The following is a 25186-nucleotide window of genomic DNA, read 5'->3' as shown; positions in this document are numbered from 1 at the left end:
TGTGATGCTGTTCCAAGATGCTTTCATCAGTATCTATTCCTCAGCCCCTCTTAAACATGCCCCTGTTTGATTAAGCAGCAGAGACAGTTTAAGAAGCACCAGCCTCGGGGCTGAAGCTTTTGCAGCAGCCCCGGAGGGGCTTTTGAGGAGGACAGATAAGGGGAAGCAGATGCTAATTGAATGCCGAAAGAAACCAGTTCCACCAGCGCCAAAGAAAACTTGGAAACAGAGTTAAGGGAGCAGAGGTCGGCAGCAACCCTCCGGAGCAGCGGAGGGAGTCCCTGCCGGGAGAGATCCACCTAGACAGATGGCTGGTATTAGCTAAAGCAGGACTTAACCTGGAGCTGGGGGCAGGCAGGAAAGGGCACAGAAGGGTGGAATAACCAAGGCTCAGCTCACCGCACTAAGGACGAGCTCTGCTAGCTCAAAGGTGCAGCTCTTGTCCCGCAAGCAGCACAGGAGCTTTTCAAAGCGCCACTCAAACCGGCTCTAATCAGCCACTTAACAGCTTAGGGACCGAACACTGCTCTGATTGATCACCAGGAACTAGGGACCTCCCCCAAAAAAGTATCCATACAACAGTTAATCAGGTCAGGTAACAACAGCTTGGTTGAACCTACAAGGGACACGATCCTGCACAATATTTGTGCTCTTGGCTCTATGCAGGCACAATATGACACTTGCACTTCTATTCCTGTTTATTCCTAACAGAAAATCCCTCTCTCCATTGATTCAAAGGAGGCAGAAGTAATTTTCTAGCTTTACTTACATAAAAAATCCTCAAAAGTTTGCTCCACCAGTTTTTCTAAGCATATGCTAAAAGATTTTGCAGAGCACTAACACATCAAACAGCCCAAGAAAAACATTACTTCTGCCTCTTCAGATTTTTCTTTCCCATCTGACATGTTAATTTACAAAGACAGGATTTTCTTTTCAGTTTATAAAAAAAAAAATGCACCTGCAAAAGAACACACAGCAAATGCAGAAGTTCCCAAGTTTCTGTGCCCAGTTTCCCCACTTCACTCTGTGGGTACAAAGAAAAACGTAGGGATGGATGCCTTGCAAGAGGTACAATGAAAACCACAGATGGCTCTTGGATTTACAGAATGAGACTTGTCAAATTTGACCTGGAGTTGGAGGCTTAAGAGCTCTATCTTCTGTACCATCATGGCCAACTCTGGTTTGTTTTCCAAGACCTACATACCCTGCTGTAACTTCTTATGGTTCTCCCTAAAAATGGTCATTTCAGAGCCCATTCCCAAACAGGGCCAGGAAGTACAAGTGAACTGCACCATGAAAATGCTGCTTTAGCATCCAAAGGTGCCTCCTTGGTAAGTGCTAATGAGTGGGTTCAGAGGTACCTGCAGGGCACTCCTGTCACCTGGGCCAGGCTCCTGCACAGCACTGAGGAAGCCTCTTGGTTCTGAACTGGGAAGTAAAAACAGTCTTACAAGAAAGGAATGCAGATGGGAACCTGCAACCAGTTAACTGAGTAATATCAACAAGCAGAGGCCCCCCCATTAATGCATGTGAATCACTAAAATGTACCCCCAACATCTGCTAAATACAACCCTGAGCATATATCCAGTCCTCTGCAGAATCAGGAATTAGCAAATATCCAAGAAAGCTCCAGCTTGGGAGCCCTTTCTCTAAACTAATGCAATGAGTCAAATAAACCACCACAGGAAGGGTTAGTCCTACCTGCCTTTTACCAAAAAAAAAAAAAAAAAAAAAGTTAACTCCTTCCACTAACCATAGTGTGGCTTTTTAAACTCCAGCTGCAAGATGAAAGGCTCATGGGAGAACTTGTGCAGCAAAAGTTCAAGCATGAACCTGTCTGGCAAGGAGCAGCTTCTCTTCCTTACCATAGGAAGTTCTGCCTGACGTGCTGTTGCTGTCCTTTCCATCTCAGCACCCCACTCGTGACCCCCAGCAGAGCCCTCCTAGTACCACACACACCTAAAGAGAGTTGGGCTGCCCTCCTCATGGGAAATCTGTATCTTAATAGATTTCAGATGGGACCCAAACCAGATACTGACGTTCAACACACTCTGAAGCACTGTCAGCAAGAGCTGGCAGTTCAGACTAGCAAGGAAAATAATCCTCATCTCAGTATAACAAGGCATGAAGCCTTCACAGCTACTAACAATGTAGAAAAGGCTCTTCACATCTTACTCCAGTGGTCAAACCCTTAATCTCAGAGACCAAATATACACTTAAAGTAGGTTTAGGTTTAAAATAAACAAGTGGGATGATTTCTAACAGAAATGATAGCTCCTCATGAGCTCAAACAAGAACTGCTACCCCAGACATTTTAAATAAGGTCTGTGGCTCCTCACCATCTCAACAGCTTTGAATGCAAAGCTAAGGTGAATTCTCACAAAGCCTATTTGCATAGAATATTTCACACCAGGCTGAGCTATGGACATGCTTCAAATTCCCCAAACTTGTATGATTGTTCCTACTACACACGTAGCTCCAGTGTGGCTGGACAGGAATGTCTCAGTCAGTGCTGCTATACAGCTGGGGGTCAGGAGGTCCCACAGACCCCTCAACAAAGGTTTTGCACATTCACCCAAGGTCATAGTCCCACCAGCTCTCCTGAGCCAGCAGTCAGACACGTGCTACTCAGGATACTTGAAAAGTAAAGAATGTTTTACATTTAGCAACCCAAAGCACTACAAGAAGGAAACAGGTAGTTGTAAAACTCAAAATCAGTATTGCTCAGCTAACCTCCCCTTCTGATTATTACAATGAGGCTGGTGAGGCACTGGAACAGGTTGTCCAAAGAAGCTTTGGCTGCCCCATCCCTGGAAGTGTTCAATGCCTGGTTGGATGAGGCTTGAACAACCTGCCCTTGGCAGCAGGGTTGGAACTAGATGATCTTTAAAGTTCCCTCCAACTCAAACCATTCTAGAGATCTCAGCTGCCCTCTCTCCTTCCACCTCCCAGTACACTTCACTTTCTGCAGCTACTTGAATTCAGTTTACCAACCCTTTCACTAAATTATAGGAGTAACTTTGGTGTAATGTACAAAGCTACTCCTGTGGGAGACTCAGTACAGCAACAAGTGATCACCTGTGGTGCTCACTGCGCTTTTTACAGTAAGAAAGTCATACAAGTGAACCCAAAAATTCTAGTTCCATCCAGGATTTGCCAGAGCAAGCAGCACGATCAGTACCAGCATCACAGTGACGACAGGAACCCCAGGGGACAGAAAAGGTTGTCCTTTGTATTAAATCAACCCCAGCCACACAGGCTGAGCCACAGGTCTGCCAGTGTCTCCCACACAGGGTGGGGACAAAAGGCACACAAGCTCTGCAACTGAGCCTTTCAATTTACTGTCCTCTTACTGACAGTGTTTCATCACACACTGCTGTCACCTTAGTCTTGACAGTCGATCAGCCAAAGCTAAACTGGTGGCACATCAGATCCTGCAAGTTTCTGGAAGGGAATGGCTGATGGCTTCTGGGCAGCTTCCTCGGTGCAGAGCTCCCAGACCTCTGGGGCTACACCAGCATAGTAAAAGGAGTCAGGAGACTTCCAGTTTCACCACAGTATAAAACACAGCAAGTTATGATGAGCTACATCAAAAAACCCAGGCCTGGGCCATGACAGCAACTGCACAGTACAGAGGTTAGAACCCCAAATGACTAAAGGTCTTCCCCAGCCACAAAGACTTCAAAGCCTTCCCATATCCGTCCCCTGCCTCTGAAAGGATGCAAATCACTCACTTAAATGAACACAGCTGCTGGTATCCAATGGCTGAATAACAATTTATATTAATCTTCAAAGTCTGCCTGTGAAAACAAATTGTGGGAGGTGTTTAGTGTTCCTTCCCATTGAAAATGGAAGGTGAAGGTCCTGTGAACATCCAGGGAGACTTCTGAAAAGCCAGCCTTCAGACAGTGTTCTGCTAAAACAGAAATATCCCTAGGAGTGCACTTAATTTAGGCAGTCTTAGGAATAAGAAAAATGTATTTGCATCAGGATTTTTTAACAAGTACATTTCAGAAAAATAAAAGGAACTCTGCTGAATTACACAGAGGACTGGCAACAACCAGGGCACTTCATTTGTTTTGAGTGAGAGATCAAAGCTACTGAATATCCAAAAGATGGGTCTGACTCATAAAAAATAGCCTCTCTGTCCTCTGAATTAAGGTTTAAAAAGCAAGCTCATCTGACATTTCACAGGTTTTTCAGATGGGAACTTTTTTATTAGTGTTTCAAACAATTTCTTTTGGAATAAAAACTCCCTGCAGTTTTTCTCCTGCGTATTGGGTTCACCTATAATCTGTGGGTGTTCAGGTCTTGAGAGCAACACAGAAACCAAGACATTTCTGCAAAGCAAAAGTAGAAGCACTTACGAAATGCCCCCCCCCCCCAAATCTTTCTTCTTGACTTATAACTACTTGAAGTCATAAAAGCATATATTTTACTGAAGCAAGTTGCTTAATTAACAGTCCATGCCTCTCAGAAGAGAGGCACCACATTCATTCCTCACTAACACAAGCTTTGGAGGCCACATCTCAAAAAAAGGAATAAAAATTTGATTTTACTTACTTTCATTATAAGCATTGCACATACAAACATTTTCAGTTTTAATTAAAAAGCAACTCACTTATGTCCCAGTCTTTTTTATGCTAAAAAACTCATTTAAAACAATTTTACTTCCCCCCCTCTGCCTGCAGTCTTTTCTGGAGTGCAATAATCCTTTAATCCCACATGAGCTAGACTGTCCTTCAGTTGAGGCTTTGGATTATTTTACAGATTTATCAAGTCGTCTCCATTTCACTGTGTTGTTTTCTCCCAGCTTCAACGCAAGATTAGTTTGGGGAAGCATCTAAAGCCATTTCCTGTGGGTGGATTATCGCAGCTATTTATGAATTTTTATGCTAACCTGGTTCTGAACTCTCCATTTGGAGAAGACATCTCCCTTCCCACATAAACCCAGCAGCTTTTGCCTCAGTGCCTGCTGCCCACCAGATCAACAGAGTGAACACAGCAGCTGGAGGTGTTTGAAGTGAGGACAAGAATATATAAACTCTTTGGAGATGATCATTGCAAATACAAGTTTTTCACTGCAGCCAACATGGTTACTCACAGATGATCTTTTCAGAAGGGCAGTTCAGCTTTAAGTGCAGAAAATGCATCAGAACCGAGTAAACCTTTAATATCTGCTTCATTTACGCTTCAGCCAAAACACACCATTCTGTTCTAGGAAGTTATCCAAGAGAGAAAATCACCTTGTTTTTCCCTTAAACTTTAATATTCACCACATCTCTTCATATAGGCACTGAGGCACCGAGATCCAGCCTTCACTAAAAAAATTAACTGATAAACAGTCTGCATTTTCCTACTTTTCACGTCTCTGAAATGCCAGTGACGGATTTTTAAACACTGAGACACTGACAAGATACTGAGCTGCAGGAAAGGGAGGAGCAAATCATCTTTATCATACATTTATTACTGTCATCTTCCTCATTCCTTTGCCAGATGTGAATTGTCTGCTTCCCTAGAAAGGGGAACCAGGGTATCTAAGCAATCCAAAACTACTGGAAACAACTGACTTATGTCAAAGGCCTCAACTTCACTCCTCTCTTCAAGGCAACAGAATTACTAAGCACGTGCTACTCTTCTGAAAAAGGCAGTCAAACATTATGTATTTGCATGTGAAGTATGGCCAAACACAAACCACTTTTAGGAAAAAATACAAAGACTCTGTCAGGTCACATTAAACCACTTTCTTACAAGTAAGATGCCCTGACAGGGTTTGGGGAAGGAGGAAGAGAAAAAGATTTCACTGAATCAAAGGCCCGTTGGAAGAAAGTTACCAAAACCTTAAAGAATTAAATCCTAGCACAAAGTCAATACTGTAAGAATGAATTTTTGTAAATCTATTCACTATAGTGGTTACTGCTAGTTGGGATATCCAACAGCCACCAGATTCTCCTGGTTCATCTCCCCCAATGAACTGAAGTGCCAAACTGATGGAGCAAGTCTGCTGTGTGTGGCACAAAACCCCTCTAACAGCCTCAGTGATTGGTGACTGGCTGGAAGAGAGCTTTTAATTGAATTAAAAAAGAAAAATCCCACTGAACCCAAGTACTTAACACGTCATTTCATCTGGAAATCAGCAGAGGGAAGGTACTAATAATTGCTAGCGGCAGATGACGCACCTTCAAGAGTGTGTCTCAGAACAAAGCTGCGTGCTGGCAAGAGATGACAGCCTGATGTCTTACTATCACCCCTTTCAGCAGAAATTGAAAGTATTTTCTCTCCTTCCCACTCTTACATGATACCACATTTAAGCCTTGAAATGACAACTACAGAAAAAAATATTAGGAAAGTAAATTAGGCCTGTATTTGCATAATTTCACAAGGCAGTTGTTTTCACAACTTTAACCTTCCCCCTCTGGTACATTATATCATGGTAACACAGTGTTAAAAACTATGACAAGAACAAAGACAATCCCTGCTCTTTGAGGAACCTCCTCCCTTAGTCCAGGAACAAGGATTTTTTTCCGGGCTCATTTGCTTAAGTTTGTTTGGTGTTGGTTTGTTTTGCTGCTAAATATCAAAACCTTGGCATGAAAATGAAAAATTAGGAAGCCATTTCAACAATGTGTCACGAACATCTACCTGTAAAAATGCATTAAAATGGTGTTAATACAAAACACAACATACACAGATCAGAACCAATGAGAAATTAAGTGCTTCAAAGATGGTAAAAAAGCTACAAAAAAAGGTAAAAGGTTGCAGAATGCAGAGTTACTCAAGGCAGCTTTTTGGATTTTTACTATTTCAGGGGTATTTCCAATTTTATCCTAAACTTACTAATTTATTCCTCCCCCACTGATCTCAGTTTCTCTTTCTGCTAGGTTTAAACAACATTTAGAATTTTCTACAGTTACACAATATCTTTGACAGCTATTTGCATTGCTTATATTTAGGTTAAATCCCCCACGAACTGTTTACTGCAATATTTGCCTCCTCTAAACACCTATGAAGTTGAAATGGAGCCATTACACATCCATCATCAGAAATGTGGATCTGATTTATGTAATGAAAGATAACAATCACATTCCAAACTTACTAGGGAGACGTAAAAACAGTAATAAAATATTTTGTGTATACACTGGGCTGCTTTTTACTCACAAGTATGAGGGCCCAGTGTCAGAGATTTCCCTCCCCTCCTCCAGCGTTCAGCGTTTTAAAGATCACAGGAAAAGTGCTTTCTTGCATTTCTGCCAAGTGAACTTAAATACCTTTTGGGTTTCATCCTACACTATTTTAGACTGCCTGTAGTCCTGGCATGTTTTTTAATCCCTAAATCAGCCTTCAATCCCCTGATGGGCCCTCTAACCCATCATCTTGCACTTTTTGACAAGTACTTTGACAAGTTAACTCTCTCAAGAGCAGAGAGCTAACTTTAACTAGTAATCAGTATGCTCAATACCAAGTGTTTAACACCTGCTTGTTCTTTCTCAGAAACAGCATTTAAACCCACAGACAAACCCTCCCACACAGATTTTTCCATCCTACCACCCTGGTCTCAGCTACAGGAGATCACCAATGTTTACTATCCCGTGCTTGTCACATACCTCAAAAAACACACAATGAAATTCAGGGCCAGACAATAATCAGACACAGTGTTTCTTCACAGGAGCAATGAGATGTTATTTAGTTAATCAAAAACCAGCTCTATCCCCAAATTCTTACTAAGTAAACACATACTGTGATCACCACTGACGGCTGGTACTGTTCAAGCATCGCTTAGTGACTCCAAGAAAGAACTGTTTGTTAATGTTGGGATTAGTTGTTTGTAACTGTGGGTGAAAAGCATGTTCTAGCAACGAGGCACAGAAGGGCCCAGACTTGTTGATGGGAGGAGAGTACTGCAGAAATTGGACTGTGTAGGTGAACGTGGGGTGGGGGAAAAGAGGCAGGATCTGAACGGAGTTTACCTATAGACTGCAGTATAATGGGGGAGGGAAGAGAGACAGATTATTCACCAAAACAGAGTTGTTGTGCCAAGCACTCCTTTAGGCATCACCTTAGATAAACCCTGGCTAATAGCACAGTCTCTCAGAGCTGGCTCACGCAGCACTCAAAGAGACTGCAGCATAAAGGAACATAAAGGAAGAATTCCAGCCTAAGCTGGAAGTCAGTGTGAGGGAACTGATAGAGATAAGCTGAGAAACAAATGATGAAAGATTTATCAAAATACTACTAAAAAACAGAGGTTTTGAACTAGTCACATTTTTATTCTATGAAAGTATTGCAAAAAGCATTCCCAGTTCTTCCCGTCAGAGTTACCTTTGTCATTACAAAATTAAAGAGCAAACCATACCTGAGTCAGAACATCCAGCTGTCCCATAATATGCTCCAGGGTATTTGCAAGACTGGCCTCCACCTCTTGCTGCTCGTGGTTCCTACCAGAATCCTGAGTTTTTGTTTTCTTATGATGAATACCACTATCCATTTCTGACTGCTAGAAAAACAAACAGACATAATCTGCTATAGCAATGCAAACAACTGGAGAAGGATTTCTGTTTCATGGAGGGTAAACAGTAAAGGACAGTTTATGCTGGGACGGTCTATGCTATTAAAAACAGGCAAAGGAGAAAAGGAATTGTTCTTGACACAGCTGGAAAAGGAAAAGCTTCTGCTGACTTGCCTGCCTGCCCCAGGTGGAGGGTGGTTTTGCTGTTTTCGGGGCATTTTTGTGTGTGTGTGTGCTTGTGTTTGTTTCTAATCCTTGGTGAGGAAAGGTAAACCTTAGATAACAATCCTGAAGCAATCCTGCAAGGCTCAAGTTTTATGTGTGCAAAGAGCTCTGGCATGCTCGTGTGGCCCACAGGCACAGACCACAGGTAAATGAAGACTTATGGGAGCCACATGTAAGCACTGCATCCAAATAACAAGAATTAAGTAAGATACCCCAAGAGGAGCCCAATTATTTCACTCTAATAGTAAAGTTAAAGCCTCTCTCCATGTTTGGTAGTTGCAAAGGCACTGTACTGCAGTTAAGTTCAGCAGAAGCAAGATGTATCCAATATGCACTGGAACAGTTTTGATTTAGTAATTTTAATTTTGTTTATATCTTGAACTGGTTTTCCTTCTCAATGAGATTAAGAACAAGTTTACTTTGAAGTTTCAATTTCAACTACTTTAGTTATGCAAGCTTGAATATTTCATTCAGAATAAATTAGGTTTGAAAAACACAAATAGATCTCTACTAAAGAACTTATTCTACTTTCCTTTTCTTTCAAAATGGTACCTTTCTTCTACAACAAACAGTATTTGCATTGTTTATCTGCATTATCACCAGAAGTAGTTCAGAGAAGTTTAACTAAAGGAGGCAGCCAACTGGTTAAGCAACTGCAGACTTCAGTTTCTCAATTTACACTAACAGACAAGATTTGAATCTAAAGCCAAGATCACAGCACTCAAAATGTAGTTCTCCATGGCCCGATGCCTGGTGCAGCTCCATCCCATGCACTTATTACTCACATGAAGTTCACAAATCAGCAAAGACAGCAAGGAATTCTGACAGATTGGAAGATGGTCTCTACAAGTTCTCCCACATGTGTATTTCCAAAGCAAGAAATGAAGAGTTGCTTCCATCTCTCCTCTCATATGCAGTACCAGGAATGCATTTCTCATCAGTGCTGTACTGATCTACCTGCTCATCTCTGTATTCGATACAGGTATGAGCAGGTGTGCAACTAAACTGCCACAAGACCTTAGACCAGCTCACTTAACTTTAACTCCCAAACTGTTCAGTACATTATGAATATCTATATATGTATATATATGTGCATACATAAAAATTATGTTAAAAAAAAAAATATACATAAAATAGTTGTGCTGCTGGGAACCACTGATTTTGGGCACAGAGAGGCTCCCAAGGCTGAGGTTCAGTCCAACATTCAGGCAAAATATGCAGAAAGTAGTGCAAAGAGTAGAAACACAACTACCTAGGGAAGCTGGAGACCGGAGGGGGTGAGGAAGAGAAAAGGAAAAGAGGCCACAGCACGAGTAGCTTTGCCAGGAGGATGCCTTGCTGCTGGTAAGGGCCAACCACTCTTCCAGACCCTGCCAACAAAACCATCCTCAAACAGCCAAGCATCACAAGGCCAGTTTTGCATAAGGATCAGGAAAGGAAGGGAAAGGTTTAAAGGATACATCTAACAACTGCTCCTCAGGGATCCCTGCTGCTCCACCACAGGTTTGGGATGCAGCTGGGTATCAGGAGGTACCAGCCACACCGGCCTCTGCTAATTTGCTTCCTCCCACTTGCTTGAATAATTTGGGTTATCTACAAGGCCCCCGGCCAACACAGCCCACACTCCAGGTCACACTGAACAGCCTCGGTATGGGAGCCACACTCCAACCACTCCTGTGCTGCCGGTAGCCCAAGAGCCACATGTTGCTCACCAGTGCATTGATTCAATCAGCTAAAATATGTTCTTGCAGAAATGAGATAAAGCCAGCCTTACAAACCTGCTACTTGCTGCTTAAATTTAAAAGTAAAACTGAGCAAAAAACCACAAACCCCTACTTTTCAATGGGTAACTAGCATCAAAAAACGTATTTTCTTGCTATTTTAAGGCTGACTAGCGTATTTCGATGATATAACTTCAGGCCAGTCAATCATGGCACAGCAGAAATTTGAGTGAGCTAACACTGCATACAACCTGCACTTAAAAACCCCAAATGATGATGAGCTATCCACTTCAAAACCCATTAGGACAAGCTGACTCACAGAAGCAGAAAAATGACTGTACCGACAGATCTTCTCCCTCCATCTTTATAGCACGTCAGACAGCTTTTCATAAAAAGCTTCTGGGTTGAACTCAAGAGCTGATATTCTCTTTGCTACAGTCCACAAAGTTTAAGAGTCTGGCATATTTGCAAGGGCAGTGCTGCAGAGATGTTCCTACACTAATGCTTTAGGGGGTCAGGTGGTCCCTCACCGTGTCAAGCTGCAGCCAGGGGCACAGCTGTCAGCTGCCACACTGCTCAGATCACAGGCTCTGTGCCACCCCCATGGAAAACCAAGCAAGCCACCTCCAGCAAGGCCATTTGGGCTCCTGAAGGTACTCACCGGTGGCAGCACCCCCAAGGACAGAAGTGTATCTACAATTAAAAACAGAAACATGAAAATATGGCTGTCCCATTTCAAACATCACTCCTTGAAGGGTTCCTTACTGCCCATCGTCATCATCACCCAGATAACCCGTAGCTACAGCCTTCAGCACTGAGGTTCTGAGTTAGTGCATCTGTCCCAACCAGGGACACAGCCAGCCAGTAAATAAACTGTGTCAGTGTGTCACGGCAGTGACTTCCAAAAGGGAGGCTTTTCAACTGACCAAGGGCTTTGAATATTCAGTTCTAGGAACAAGAACACCCTGCCTACAGAAGCACTTTGAGTCACTGCCCACAAAATAGACAAAGAAACTGAAGTATTAAACTTCACAGTTCAGCAAGAGGGAAAAGTTTGGAAACTTTCCTTTAACAGCCAGACTACGACCTGTACCTACTAGTACCTTAATGCAGTCGAAAGGAAGTGCGCAGCCAGCTGAGGAAGAATCAAACTGCCCCCAGAAAAAATCATTTTTAAATTTTGTAAAAGCTGATTAAATCAGCTCCTGTCCCTAAGAATGAATAAGAAAGCCCTTAGAGACCAAACTACAGCCACCCTTCTCTAATGGCAATCTGTATCATGTGGTGAGCCAGCCATCGGTGATTTAAATTCTAACAGATTTAGAAAAACATTGCAAAAATAGAGAATTGTGTCAGTCTCAGTAGCAAGGAACATCATGACTACAGGGAGAGATGCCTGTGCTCTCATCTGACTCACCTGCAAGGTAAAGTGCCAGCTGAATGCTGGGGACAGGCACCAGAAACAATGACACTGCTGCAGAGGTTTAATTTATTTTAGTCAGAGTTCAAGTGCGCAATTCATTTGGCAGAACCAAACAAACGTATTTGCCATTAAATATCTTATTACAACATCTGCATATTAAGCCCTGGGAGTAGAGCAAGGAGCAGCTGAACATTAAAGGAAGAATAGATGAGCAGTTTCTGAATACAATACAGCTCTCAGTGACAAAGGGAAAACAGAAGTGATTTATTTATAGCAACCACTTAAAGACAGCACAGTGCAACTACTTGGGGGAAGGGGAAAATTAATCAGCCCTCATTCCAGAGGTCTCTTACTGAGCCTCTTACAAAAATTGTTCTGGCTAAACAGCATCCTGGCCAGCAATTACAGTGCTGATGGGAGCAAGGAGGAGGGGAGGGAGGGCAGGGAGCAAGTTTTAACTACACAACACACGTGCATCTGTAGTGAATGACAGGGACAACCAAAAAAATGCCATTTTGCTTTTTAAATTGTGATCATTAGAAGATATATTGATACAGTAACTTCCTACCTGAATTCTACACCTACTAATAAGACATAGGATTCTTATAATTCAATCCAGAGGAAATACTTCTTTTCCCTTCTCCTCACCTTTTTCCGCTGGAAGGGAAGAACCAAGCGATGCAAGGTGGGTAGGTTCAGCTCTACCTTTAAGTCCCTTTAAATCAATTTTCACATTGCTTTGGGGGTTTTGTCTTTGTGCTTTTTAAAGGAATATGATGTAGTCTTAGACTTAATTTTCAAGTATCTAGAAAGACATCATTCCCTTTAACCAACACATACATCCAATGTATTCAACTCAATACAGACATTCAGTGTATTAAAACTCACTAAGTGCAATTAAATTCACTATCTTAGCTGGAAAAAGTCTCCTAAAAACAGAAAAGTGGAAAAATCCCAAAGGTGGTGTCCGCTGTTCATTTGGACCCCAATCCTACTAATCTAAAAGAAGACAGAAATACCATTAAAAATCTTCTATTTCAAGGAATCATTTTCACCACAGGTAAAGTGATATTTTAAATGTGTTCTCCAAGAGCAACAGTGACATCCAGTGGAAGCATTTTAGCTTTAAGGTGAGCTCCCCAGGAAGGTCAGATGGAGTACACACACCATGCTAGACTAGAGGGCTCATGAAAAGCTGAGAGGTAGCCTCAGTTCTTCCTGCTACCTATGAAATATCATTGATTGAACACAGCTCTCTGAGCACAAGCTCATTCTCCTAGCCTGGAAAAGCATCCCCTCTTTGAGGCAGCTCTGAAATTTCTGGAGAAATTCTTCAAGACTTGCACATTACTCCACATCTACTGTCCAGACGAGCAGAGGGTAACAACCAGAAACAGAATACCAGTTAAATTAGCTTTGTGAAACAATTTATGGGGCCATTCACCTCTTATTTCAGGATTCAAGTTGTGATAACAAAGGGAACTGGGGAGGGAGAGAGAGAGAAAAAGAAAAGGGATGTGAAAAGAACGTCACTTACCTTTCATTTTTGCTTCAGACAAAAGGAATGTTGGGTTTGATATGCTAGAGGGCAGAAATTCTTTATGCAGAGCCCTCCTCCTTATTGGTGCTACTAAGAATACCAAGCTAAGCCACTGAAATTTGGCACCCCTACTGTAACAGCCATGTTTTGCCATAAACCCATAAATACAAAGCTTCTGATAACCTTCAAGAAGAACTAGAGGCAATAGGTGCTATGCTGTCCACGCTTCCCAGTCAGTTTATACTGACCACCACTGTATACACCATGGCACCAGCTGGCTGTGAGCCAGCCAAGATCAGGCTCGATGTTTTTCGTGCTGTTATCTCTGTTTTATACAAAAAGTAGAAACATTTCCAAGGAGAAGCAACACTGCAAGGAAAAAGAGTCGCAGTTCCTGATAAGCTCTGGCAGAGAGGATCCCCACAACCCAAAAACTGTAAGGAATGTAACTCTTTACAAAGCTTGGGCTTCCAAATGATTAGTAATTAATGCAACACTACAGTAATTAACAGTCTTACTAAAACAGAGTGATAAGAGGAACTAATCTCCAATAGTTAGCTCCTTTCCAATTTGAGTTACATTTTAAACAGCTACAAAGCCCTCTACAAACATTGAAGAAACATAGCAAAGTTCTGCATGTATTACACTTCCAGAAGCACAAATGGCACTGCTGTGATGAGTGAAAACAGGGAACAGGATGCCAAACATGGCAAGCCCAGTGAAAGAGAGCATGGACAGGTAAAACTTGATGACTACCAATTGTTTAAAAAAAAAAAAAAAAATAGGGCAGGTCTGTATTTCTCAAGAAGGAAAAAGCTAAGGGCAGCCTTCAACATTCTAGGTTTATATTTTCCTACTCTGCTTAGGCATTTTACCTCCCTTAAACAATTTTTCCCTCCCCTCAGTCCTAGTGTTTTCTTAGGAGATAAGAAGAGAACTTCCAGAACTCAATAGGGAATAATTAAGCTTTGTTGTACAGGTGATGCTCAACTGTCTATTCTAACACTGCTGCTGGAGAATAACAGCACCAAAAATCTCAAATGAACAGTTTTGTGTGGAAACAAAGACACTAGAGGAACAAAAAGATAAATATGAAAACTATTGCTAAGAAATTTCACCAAGAATTGAACTACTGCTTCCCCATTCTTGTTTTGGGGGGAAAAACTCCCAAGAAAAAGCAGTCAAACACTGAAATGCATACTTACATTTGTTACTTCTCTATAGAAATGTGTGCTATATATGTATACACACCTAAGCATGTGCAGACACACACCCATTTGTTATTACTCTTGCTGGAGCTTGGATTTTAGCTGAAAAGTTTGAGATCTTAGAAACTTTTCTGCAAAGTCTGAGCTATCTTCATCCATCTCAAAGCTGACACAGAATAGCAGCCTAGAAAAAAATATAAATCTTGCCTCTGTCTCTTCTCTTTGAATTATGACTCAAGCATTAAAACAAGTCACATACAGCAGCAACCTAAGTGGGAGAATTTACATTAATTAGCCTGAGATGCTGAACTTAAAAGGCAATTTTTATTCTGACCAATAATGACTTGTCAGGACTCGCCTTATTGTTCCAGAGCCTAAGAACAAATCTATTCACTGTAAGATGACAGAAATTAAAAGCTGATCCTCTTATTTCTGCAAGAAATCTTGTCAAACCAGAACACAAAGGAAAACAGTTGTAGCAGCACAGCTGCTCCCATCCACTACCAGGCAAAGCTGCTGCAGGTTGTTGCAGTCATTCAGATCTCCTTGGAAAGCAAAGCTGAGGGTGCCTGTGCCTGCCTTTTCCTCCCTCTCACAATCTTCATCAAGACACTTGTCCTGTCACCACAGGCCCTTGTAAAAAGCCCTTCTCCACCTTTCTTGTAGACCCTTTAGGTACTGGAAGGCTGCTCCAAGATGTCCCCAGAGCCTTCTCTTCTCCAGACTGAACAATCCCATAGGAGAGGTGCTCCAGTCCTCTGATCCATCCTTGTGGCCTCCTCTGGACTTGCTCCAACAGGTCCATTGTCCTTCTTTCCCAGAGCTGGACACAGCACTACAGGTGAGGTCTCACCTAAGCAGAGCAGAAGGGCAGAATCCCCTCCCTCGCCCTGCTCCTCCTTTTGATGCAGCCCAGGACATGTTTGGCTTTCTGGGCTGCAAGTGCACATTGCCAGGCCATGTCAACCAGCATCCTCAAGTCTTCTTCTGTTCCTGTTGAATCTCTTTCCTCTTGCAAAGCCATTACAAGGGTCACATCTTGCAACAGCTTCCATAAATGGGCTTCCTTCAAGGAAAGGATGGGTAACCATCCACAACCACCCTGCTTGAGGAGGACACAGGGAAAGCTCCTGAGCATCCTGTGATCAGTCATAGCAACACTCCTGCTCATCCCTGTGAAGTTTCTGCTTGGACAGCTAAGCAGAGTAGAGAGCACTGGAAAACATCTTGAGCACTCATGACACTGCTGTTCTGATAAGGAAATAATCTACCTACCTATTCCAGGAGGAGGACAACCATGCACCAGACTAAAGCTTCCTGGAGTAGGAATCCTCAGAAAAGTAAGGTGACAGCAGATCAGGAAAAATAGTAATTTGCAGACCACATGTATGCTGAAAGGTTGGAGCCATGCTGTTGAATACAGGATTCCTCCCTTACAATGCTTTAAAATAAATAAATAGAAAGTGGTGGAGGAGGTGCAAATGACAACACACATTCACATCCAATTGCAAAGAGCTGCAGCTCTATGGAATGAAACTGATTCCCAGGAGGGAATTTCACAGCAAGCAAAAAAAAAAAAAAAAGTACAAAAGGATTCATAAGTATTAACGGATGCCAAAATTAGACATAGTTACCAATTTGGAAGCCAAAAGGTCAAAAAAGAGGCATATCTGGCCTGTGAGTAATTCAGGAGGAATTTGTTTACACAAGGACAGTGGCTGACAGAGTGAAGTGCTGCAGTCAGCATAGAGAGCACAGGCTGAGCACAGCAGGCACCCGAGGTCACCAAACAGACGGAACCAGCAGAGGAGAGAGGTGGAGTCAGCTCTGGACACTCAGTTACAGGACCCAGACAACTTTACAATCAGATCACGTTTTTTGGCATTAGTCTCCAACCCTATTCAACAGGACTATTTTGGAAAAAATACAATTGAAGAAATAAGTACAGTCCAATGCCTGCAGAAAGATCTAAACCCAGCAGAGTAGAAAGAGGCCTAAATGTCTGTCTTAACTGAAAGATGCATTTGAAGAGTCAAAGGCTACTTACTTGTTTCAAAGTCCTTTCTGCTGAAGTGCTACTCTTCCCAAGCTTCCCTTTGGGAAGGTCTGCTATGCTTACAAACCTGATATCTCCACAGTTGAGTGCCACTGAACTTCATAGCAGCTATAGATATTTAAAACATTTGTACTGCTGAATTTCAGAAGAGCAGAAAGACTTCTTGGCAAGAGAGTGTCAAAGGACAGCTCTGCAACTCCACCTATGTCTCCCAAATTGCCCTACCAAGGGATTGCCTGTTTTTGAGTCTGCCTGCACATCCACTCACAGGTCTTGGAGTCCTATCAGGAGCTGTAAACTAAGCTGCATATATTTAAGTTCTATGGTTGCAGAATTTACAACTGCAGTGGCAGGAGAAACACTTCCCCATCACCTGTAAGTTTATGTTGTGCTGTACCAAGTACCTCCCTTAGCTGAGATAACAGACCACCCACAATCCTTGCAGCCTGTGCATTTCACTGCCTTTTGGACATGTGAAGCCCCTACTCTTCCTGTTCAAGACAGCTTTGCTTCTGAGGTATTCCAACACAAACAAGCTTTAAGGTATTTTTCTTTAGAAAGTAACATGCAGAGGATGTAATCTGCCCTCCCTGGAAAAAATAAATGGTATGATGACTATTTTCAAAACATATCAGAACAGTGAACACGTCCTTTGATCTGATCCTACACAACTCCTCACACAGACAGACCCAAATGCTCACAGTTACTGACCCCAGAGAGGCAAAAATCCCATATTTTTGAGAACACATGCAAAATCCACACCTCTCATTCTGACTTTCCTTTAGGTCCTCACCACTCAATATTGCAGCATAAAGTATGACTTCACTCTTACTCTTTAGGTTCTAGATCAAAGCAAGTACACTCATGGGATCAAGACACAGGACTGCAAGACTTGATTTCTTCCCATCAGCTTCACACCCCACACATCAGGAGCGCTTGCCCTGAACCTTGGTTTTCACGTGGATTATGAAATACTTAATAGCAACAATTGTTAGCTTATCATTTAAGAGTAAGCATTTATTGCTACTTCTGATCTAACATTTACAGTCTCACATCTATGCTAACATGTTTATAATTCACTTCTGACAGCTCTAGTGTTCTATCACACTCTCATGTCTGTGCTTTTACTCCACGGTCATGACTGCAAATCCTGCTCACTGTGGCCTTCCCTTTAATTTGCATTATTCCTTGCATGGATCAGTTTTACTTTCAAAGGAAGCTGCATCTCCCAAGCCTCATATATTTACAGCAAACAGAAGCAGGTGGGCAGAGCAACTTTGAAGTTTACATCTGTTGTTACAAACACGTCCAATACCCTGATTCACACTGAGCTTGAACCGGCCGCCTCAGAAACCAGCATCTTCTAAAGGCTCCAGTCTCCCTCTTCCTATGGAAGTGAAAACTGATTTTAAGCAAGTTTGTTTTCAAGCTCACCAACCCCAACAATATCTCATGACTCTTATCCCACAGGTTATTTAGGGTTCTTTTTTCTTCCTATTCATCTTGATGACAAACTAGTTTTGATGTCTGTGTTCAGTTATTTTTTCTCACATATAGGTCAGACCCTCCCAAGGAGAAACCAGTTACTGCACTGAGTGGTTTTATAGAGCCACTGTTTTCATTTGTATCTGTTCTTTCACAAGGCCTAACAAAAAGTTATACAGCTACACAAAAGCATAAACTCTCCATGGAAAAATATTCTTTTGGACTTAAGGGTGAACACAGATTCAAGATGTGTTGAGAATAGTGTTCATATATTTTAGGGGCACAGAAACCAAATAATAACCTCCATGCTTATTTTAAATATAGATACATCCTGAAATGTTTGCAAAATCTCAGGATTATTCAATAGGCAGAATCCTGGCACACTAACACAGCAGTAGAGAAAGAAGGAGCAACTTCACTTTTTCATTGAAGGAAAAGGTGACCTTGGCATGAAATCAAGATCTGCAGGTGGCAGTTTCAAAGTCTGAATTTGATGGGAAAAATAACCATCTCAGCTACACAAAACCCACCAAAGAAGTAATCCATTATTAAAAAAGCAAGTATTTGGTTCAAAACAAGAAAGAAATTAATATACAGTGAAATTTAAGTCTTGCACTGAGGGTACTCTTAAAGAGCCCAGCATGATGCATTTCTAAAAGATACAAGTCATGACATTCACTTGAAAGAAAAGAGTAGGCTGCCATGAATGGACGAGTTATTACAGAGCCAAGACTTTCAAGCTCAGGTTATATCTAAATAGCAAACCAAGACATTTTCAGAGATATCAGCTTCTTTTTAACAGCAAAGAACATTTCAGATCAATTCTAAATTTAATCTTAACCTAGGGTATTCAAAACAAGCTCTCAGAGGACATTGTTGATTCTTCCCCTTCTAACTTTAGCAATTGTAACTGCCCTTAATACAAGCATATTAAGTAGTAGCTATATTTTGCAGCTCCCCTGCTGCATGCCCAAGCCAAAGGTTGCATTTGGGTGGCAGTTCAAAATACCCCTTTGAAGTAATTCAGGTCCCCAGACCAAAGTATGTCTCTGTGGATTCATTTTGCCCTCTGCAGAAACACAGCCCCTGGCCCAGTGCAACACATGGCACCCCACAGAACACTCTGTGCCCCATTTCCCACAGCTCAGAGCAAACCTTTGTCAGCCAACACCACGTGGTGTGGATTTGCCCGTCAGTAGCTGGTCCCAGCAGCACCTATTGGATGTTTTGCCAGGTAAACCCCCTTCCACAAGGGAAGAGTTTTGTTAGAGGGACAGATGTTCACGGTGGTTAGTCACTGTACAAGGGATTTGCCCAGTAGCTCCCTTCAATGGACATCCTAAGAAGCTTTATAATGAAGAACTGAGTTTTAGAAGAGATCAGGCATTTTCTTCCTTTCCTTGAATTGCTACTGGATGATATGCTCTGGCACAGGGAAGGGTAAACTTATCTCACATTACTCAACACCTTGTCTACATTATTTAACCCCCTCACTGGAATGTTACAAACTGAAACTGGTGGTTTTTTCCCCAGAAAGGTTTTCTTTGTCTCTGCTGTATTTCAGTCCACACTTATACTACACCATATTTTAAATTAAAGCAGAGAGAGTTCAAAGTTAGACCAGTTCAATAGGCTAATAAACAAAGAGGTCATTGGACTGATAGTTTCATAGCCTGCATAGCTTTAGAGTTAGAACACTGGAGGGGAGGAAAAGGAAGAAGTCAGATTTAGCCACAGCCAGCCAAAGATCAATAAGTACTTTCGTGTCCTTCCTTCTGTGACTGCTTTCTCCCATCTTCTCCTACTTCACCTTGCACTAACCAACCTCTGGTTTTGTTTGCTTTCTTTACAGATCACTCCACAAAGTGAGGCATCAGGTTTAGAGCTGCAGGCTCAGATCCTGCCCATCACAAAATCCTGTGGCTATTCCAACTCCTCCAGCAATGGTCTGAAGTCATATTAAATTAAAACACTACTATGTTTGAGAAAAGTTTAGTAACCTAGTAAAGCCCTACACTGATAAGGTCAAAGACACTGCCACAGAGCAACAGATGTTGGCTAGAAGCTTACCCTTCAACTGGGGCAATGCCACTTATGCACAGACCCCCTGGTTCACAAATGGTCTTTTAGATTACAGCTCGTGTTGAACAAGACTTACCAAAAACCAGCCACAGTAATAACACTCTGCAGAATCCTATAAGTGTACTCAAATGTATCAAAAAATATCCAAAGATAGACAAGACAAAATTCAGAAGTTCAAGTGAATCATCACCACATGCAAAAATTATAACTCCTATGGGCAGTAACTTTTGAGGGTTGCTCCTGTAACAGCCACGACATCCAGCATCTGTTCTGCACTTAGATCAGTGCATCAGGCTGCATTACTCACCAGCTGGATTTATCCCTCACGTACAGTCAGAACTCAGATGTCTCCTAAGATATGGTTCAGGGAACAGATATGAACTAATGTCTCCAGGTATTTAGGAAAGAAGCTACAGTATAATATGTCACCTATTTGTCATGTGTGACTTCTACAGGCAGTGATTTTTTTTTTTTGTCTTTGCTGACTGTCAGTGAACAGATATCACGAACATTATCTATTTTCAGGACTGACACCAGCCTGAAGGATTCACATCAGCCAGCAAAACCAGCTTCAGCTGTTCCTCACATCTGCTTTTTTGGTGAACTATCATTCAAGCCTACCATGGATGCTTAAACAGAGGCTTTTAATAAAAAAAACATATCCATACATGCACTAAGCTTATCTCCCTTTTAAAATCATTATAGATAATTTTCCTATACAGTTAAATAAAGCAAACAATAGAAGATAAGTTAAAAATAGATATCCTCCAGCTCAAATAAATACCAAGTAAAGATGGTTCCCCAGTTCAACCACCTGAGTCACACACTTTCAAGTTGCAGAAAGTGTTCTGAGAAGGAACCCTCAGAACTGCACGCTGACCTACCCCAGTGTGATGGGACCCATCCACAGTACTGCCAGACTTCTGTGTTTTCAGTGCATCACCATAATCTGCATCAAAGTTGGTCTTCCACACCATCACCTGCAGAAGAAAATTGACTCCATTAAAATTTTCTGTCAAAGTTTGCTTAAAGGACAATTTTGTTAACACATCAGAGAAGAGTTCACCTAGGAAAGCTTTGCCATGGATTAAATTAAGGATGTTGTTTGTAAATAGCTACTGAATACAGACGTAGCTTAACTGAGTTCTCAATGGGTAAGTGACCTCTTCCAACATTCTTTGGGTCAAGAACATCACGAAACTAGAAGGACTTAGAAAACTCAAAGCAACATGCAGAATACAGCATTAAAACCACAAATATTTTAAAATACCATGCTTGGTATTATAACACATCAACCACACCACAAACAACTAGTCACTCATTTATCATGAGATTCATTCAGAAGAAAATAAGAGTTAGTACTGAGACTAGCATTAGAGATCTTGAGCTACTTTGTCAACTCAATGCCAAATTTAAAATCCCACATACAGGCCCCTGCTCTCCATAACACAGTACTGGTTTCAGAAGAGAGGCCTCTAAATCACTTCAACATATTAAGAGCAAGTCTATGGAGTAAAACCCTTAGCAGTGTCCCTACAAGTCTAAAGAAGTTCAAGAGCAATCAATCAGCTATTTCAGAGGACTGAAAGACACTCAGGCAGCTCATCTGGGTTATCAGAAACATCAGTGTTTATTCTTCATTTGCAAATTTTCATCCCTGCTTCACATGAAAGCATTTTTCTTTTGCAGTTGCATGGTTAACCCACGAGGCCATTCCACTGTGTAGCAGGACAAAAAAGTGATGCTCTTTTATTGTATAGATTACACAATCTGTATTAATTGTAGAGATTGCCTCTTCACAGCTACCAAAGGTGCTATTACAACAAAGTTGGGCACTGCCACATAGTCTAATCTGGGGATTAAGAGCAATGTAACACAGCTCAGTGATGAGTAGTGACAGAAAAATGGATCCTTGCTCAGACCACTCCTTTGGGTTGAAGTCTGTCCATGTCTTCAACTCACACTGTTAAGACCAGCACATAATTGCAGCACAGGCTCATGTAACAGTCCTGTTTGCAGCTCAGTAATGAAGTATGGGTTTTTTTGGAGAGGCTACCTATCTAAATTACCACACAAAAAAAATGCTTTTTGACCTGCAGACACGTTCCTGATAATTAATTGCTGTATTTCTCTTTGATTCAGAAAACCAGTATTTAACAAGGTCCGTTCCACTGAAGAAGCTACTTGCAGGTACACAATTTAGGGCTAATTCTGTTTTTAATACATACATATATATATATATTAAGCTAAAGTTCTTTTTCAATGCACAAAAGGAAGCACTGCCTGCATTTTCAGATACAAATCCAAAAGGAGAGAGGCGGTTCCTTCATGGGAGTCAAAAACAGGAGAGTCAAGAGCCACCTTTCCCAATACATGCATCCAAAACCACAGTCTCGAGCTCCAAAGAAGTTTATTAGGACCCCTTGCCATGAACATACCTGTGTAAGGCACCCTGCCAGAGAGGCACTGCCAGTCAGTGTTTCAGTTTAACAGCACCAGGTGATACTTTGCAATGAGCATGACTTTGCTTAAAGAAATCCCAACCACAGAAGAGACAAAAGAGCTGATAAAACATAAGCCTTTTGAAGGAATCTGCTTTACACAACAAAGAAATGTAGGCTAATACATCCTCTTAAGCTCAAAGTGAAACAAATAATCAGTCAGCTTCTTGGCTATGCCTAGATATTGAAGACAAATAAAATTTCTTAAGTTTTCTATTGAAAATAAGTAATAATGAAGTGCAGCTTCCAGCTATATCAGGGCTTTTATTAAGGAACAGAGAAACAACAGCAAACAGGCATTTTTTATTCCTTGTGTTAGATAAGCACTTCAAGAGCAAACCTTTATTTAGTGACCCCAATGTAATTCTAAAAGACAAAAAAGCAGGATGAATCTCTTCAAAACACTCTGTTTAAAGCCTTAAATAAAAAGTGGTCTTAAAGAGACAAGATGACAACCTATGCCACCTCTCTTTGAAAGCAATAAAACGCCAAGAAACAGTAACAACAAGGCACAAAACAATCAAATTAAATGAATCAGATACCTGTTCATCAGACCCTCCAGAAGCAAATAAGTCTCCAGATCTTGAAAAAGCTACACAGGTGGCCGGGCCCTGCAAACACATTTAAAAGATAGGTTTAAAAAAACATGAAAGAAAAAGCATTACAAAGTTCCATTCATTGCAGTTTTACAGGGTATTTCTCACTTGACATCAGCAAACTAAAGGCAAAATTTGGAAAGCTCCTACCTGTCAGGTAAATGGGTCACAATTAACATGCCCACACTTACCATTTCCCACACTTTTGCCCCCAGTTTAAGATATCCACTTTTCAATATCCATGGCATTAGAACAGAGACGGGAACAAAACAATTTTTACAGGGTCAGACTTCTCCCTGTTCCCCTCAAACATTCCATATGAATTGCAGAAGACCCAAGGCTTAAAGCTCTTGCTTTCTGCACCAGCTAGCAACCACAGCAATCAACTTGCACCAATTAATTAGGCCAAGGTTACAAGCATTTAAGTAAGAAATCTGTCCAAGCAACGACAGAGGTTTCAAACCAAACAGGCACCTGCAGCAGACAGTCACTCCTTACAACACCATCATTTGTCATTTTTAAGCTGCAGCCTAATGATCCATGTGGGTTTGTGTTAGAAGGTTGGCCTAAACTGCTTTTCTCTTAGCAGTTTTACAGAAGAGATGCCAGAGTTGATGCATCCAGGATCATCTTCACACAGCACAAGCACTTGCATTCTGAAGAAGCCTCGTGTGTGAATCAGTTCTGAGAGGCTTCAAATGCTGCTGAGTGTTACGGCACTGCCTGAGCAGCAGCACACACATCACATCACACACCTATTTTACTGTGTTTCAACCTCCCAGCAAGAACACAGGAGGATGCATATGGGAAGGATGAGACAGGTTAAACAGAGTTGGGAAATGTGTTCAACCACAAGCACAGCAGACAAACTGTTCTGCTCAGAATAAACAGCCAAGAACTCAGATCGTGGAGTTCTGTGTCAGCTGCTCAGCACATTCCCTTGCAGAACATCTTAAGGCAAGAGCTTTTGCCCAAGCTGAAATGGGCAGAGGCAGGAATGAGAATTTCCTATGGCACTGACAAGCTGGGGGGACTGACGGAGGAAAACACCGAAAACAAACACCAAAACACAAATGAGAAAGTCACAACAACCTCCAGAAAACTCCACCACACAATCATACACCTCCTCAGACGCAGAGTTATCCTCTGTCAAGTAAGATCATGTATCTCAGAAGGCAAGAAAGAAGCTTCTCCCCACTGTATCAAGTTGCAAGGAGAGACTATTCTATTAAGAGTCCACATCTTCCCAATGGGCATCACATGGAAATGTCACATCCAGTTTGTTTCTGGTTTCTCTTCTTTCTCTCCTTTGTTGCAGTGAACTCAGCGTTATAAATCCTGACAGTAAACAAATACCCAAAGATTGCATCTGGGATAAGCAGCCAGCTCTGTGTCCCACAGTCCTGTGGGCTTCCAAACATGCTGGCACAAGGTCATGCCAGCAAAACTAGACCTTGATGTGGTCACTCCCAGTGTGAAGGGGTTTAGTTTCCTTAAAACACATCAAGGTATTTCCATGTTATCATTTCACCTGCAGTGAAATTTCAAAATGTTTTGAAGTCTTCTAATAGCAACACCTCACTCCAGAGAACTTGGAGAAATGATCTAGGAGCAGCAATTTCAAAATGCACTCATAAGTGTGACTAAGCTTGTTCAAGTGACACAGCAGTGACTGGGTTAGATATTTCAAACCAAAGACACTGCCATCAATCAGCTGAGCCTCTGCCTTTATTCCCACCCACCCTTCCCAGCAGTTCAGCTCTCTGACCACGCTGCCGGGAATGGAACCTCTAAAACTGCAAAAGCAAAAGACAAATAACCTGTAAGAAAGGGCAGAAACAAC

General features: G+C 41.8%; 1 protein-coding gene across 5 annotated transcripts in view; it reads right to left on the bottom strand.

Moving 5' to 3' along the window:
- POC1A (POC1 centriolar protein A) overlaps positions 1-25186 on the bottom strand; it is a 55676-nt gene that overhangs the window by 3309 nt on the left and 27181 nt on the right. For 3 of the 5 annotated variants that reach the window (XM_050312987.1, XM_050312989.1, XM_050312990.1), the window contains 3 exons: positions 23290-23358; positions 21131-21226; positions 8354-8494 (listed from right to left, as the gene is read on the bottom strand). In XM_050312987.1, the coding sequence (XP_050168944.1) occupies positions 8354-8494; positions 21131-21226; positions 23290-23358 (306 nt within the window). The remainder of the gene's footprint in view (positions 1-8353; positions 8495-21130; positions 21227-23289; positions 23359-25186) is intronic. The other 2 variants (XM_050312991.1, XM_050312988.1) reach the window with 1 other exon arrangement.

Source organism: Myiozetetes cayanensis, unplaced genomic scaffold (genome assembly GCF_022539395.1).
Source record: "Myiozetetes cayanensis isolate MyiCay16 unplaced genomic scaffold, myiCay2020 scf18, whole genome shotgun sequence".
Lineage (NCBI taxonomy): Eukaryota > Metazoa > Chordata > Aves > Passeriformes > Tyrannidae > Myiozetetes > Myiozetetes cayanensis.
The sequence above is the reverse complement of the archived record's forward strand: the minus strand, read 5'-3'. Positions and strand labels throughout refer to the sequence as shown.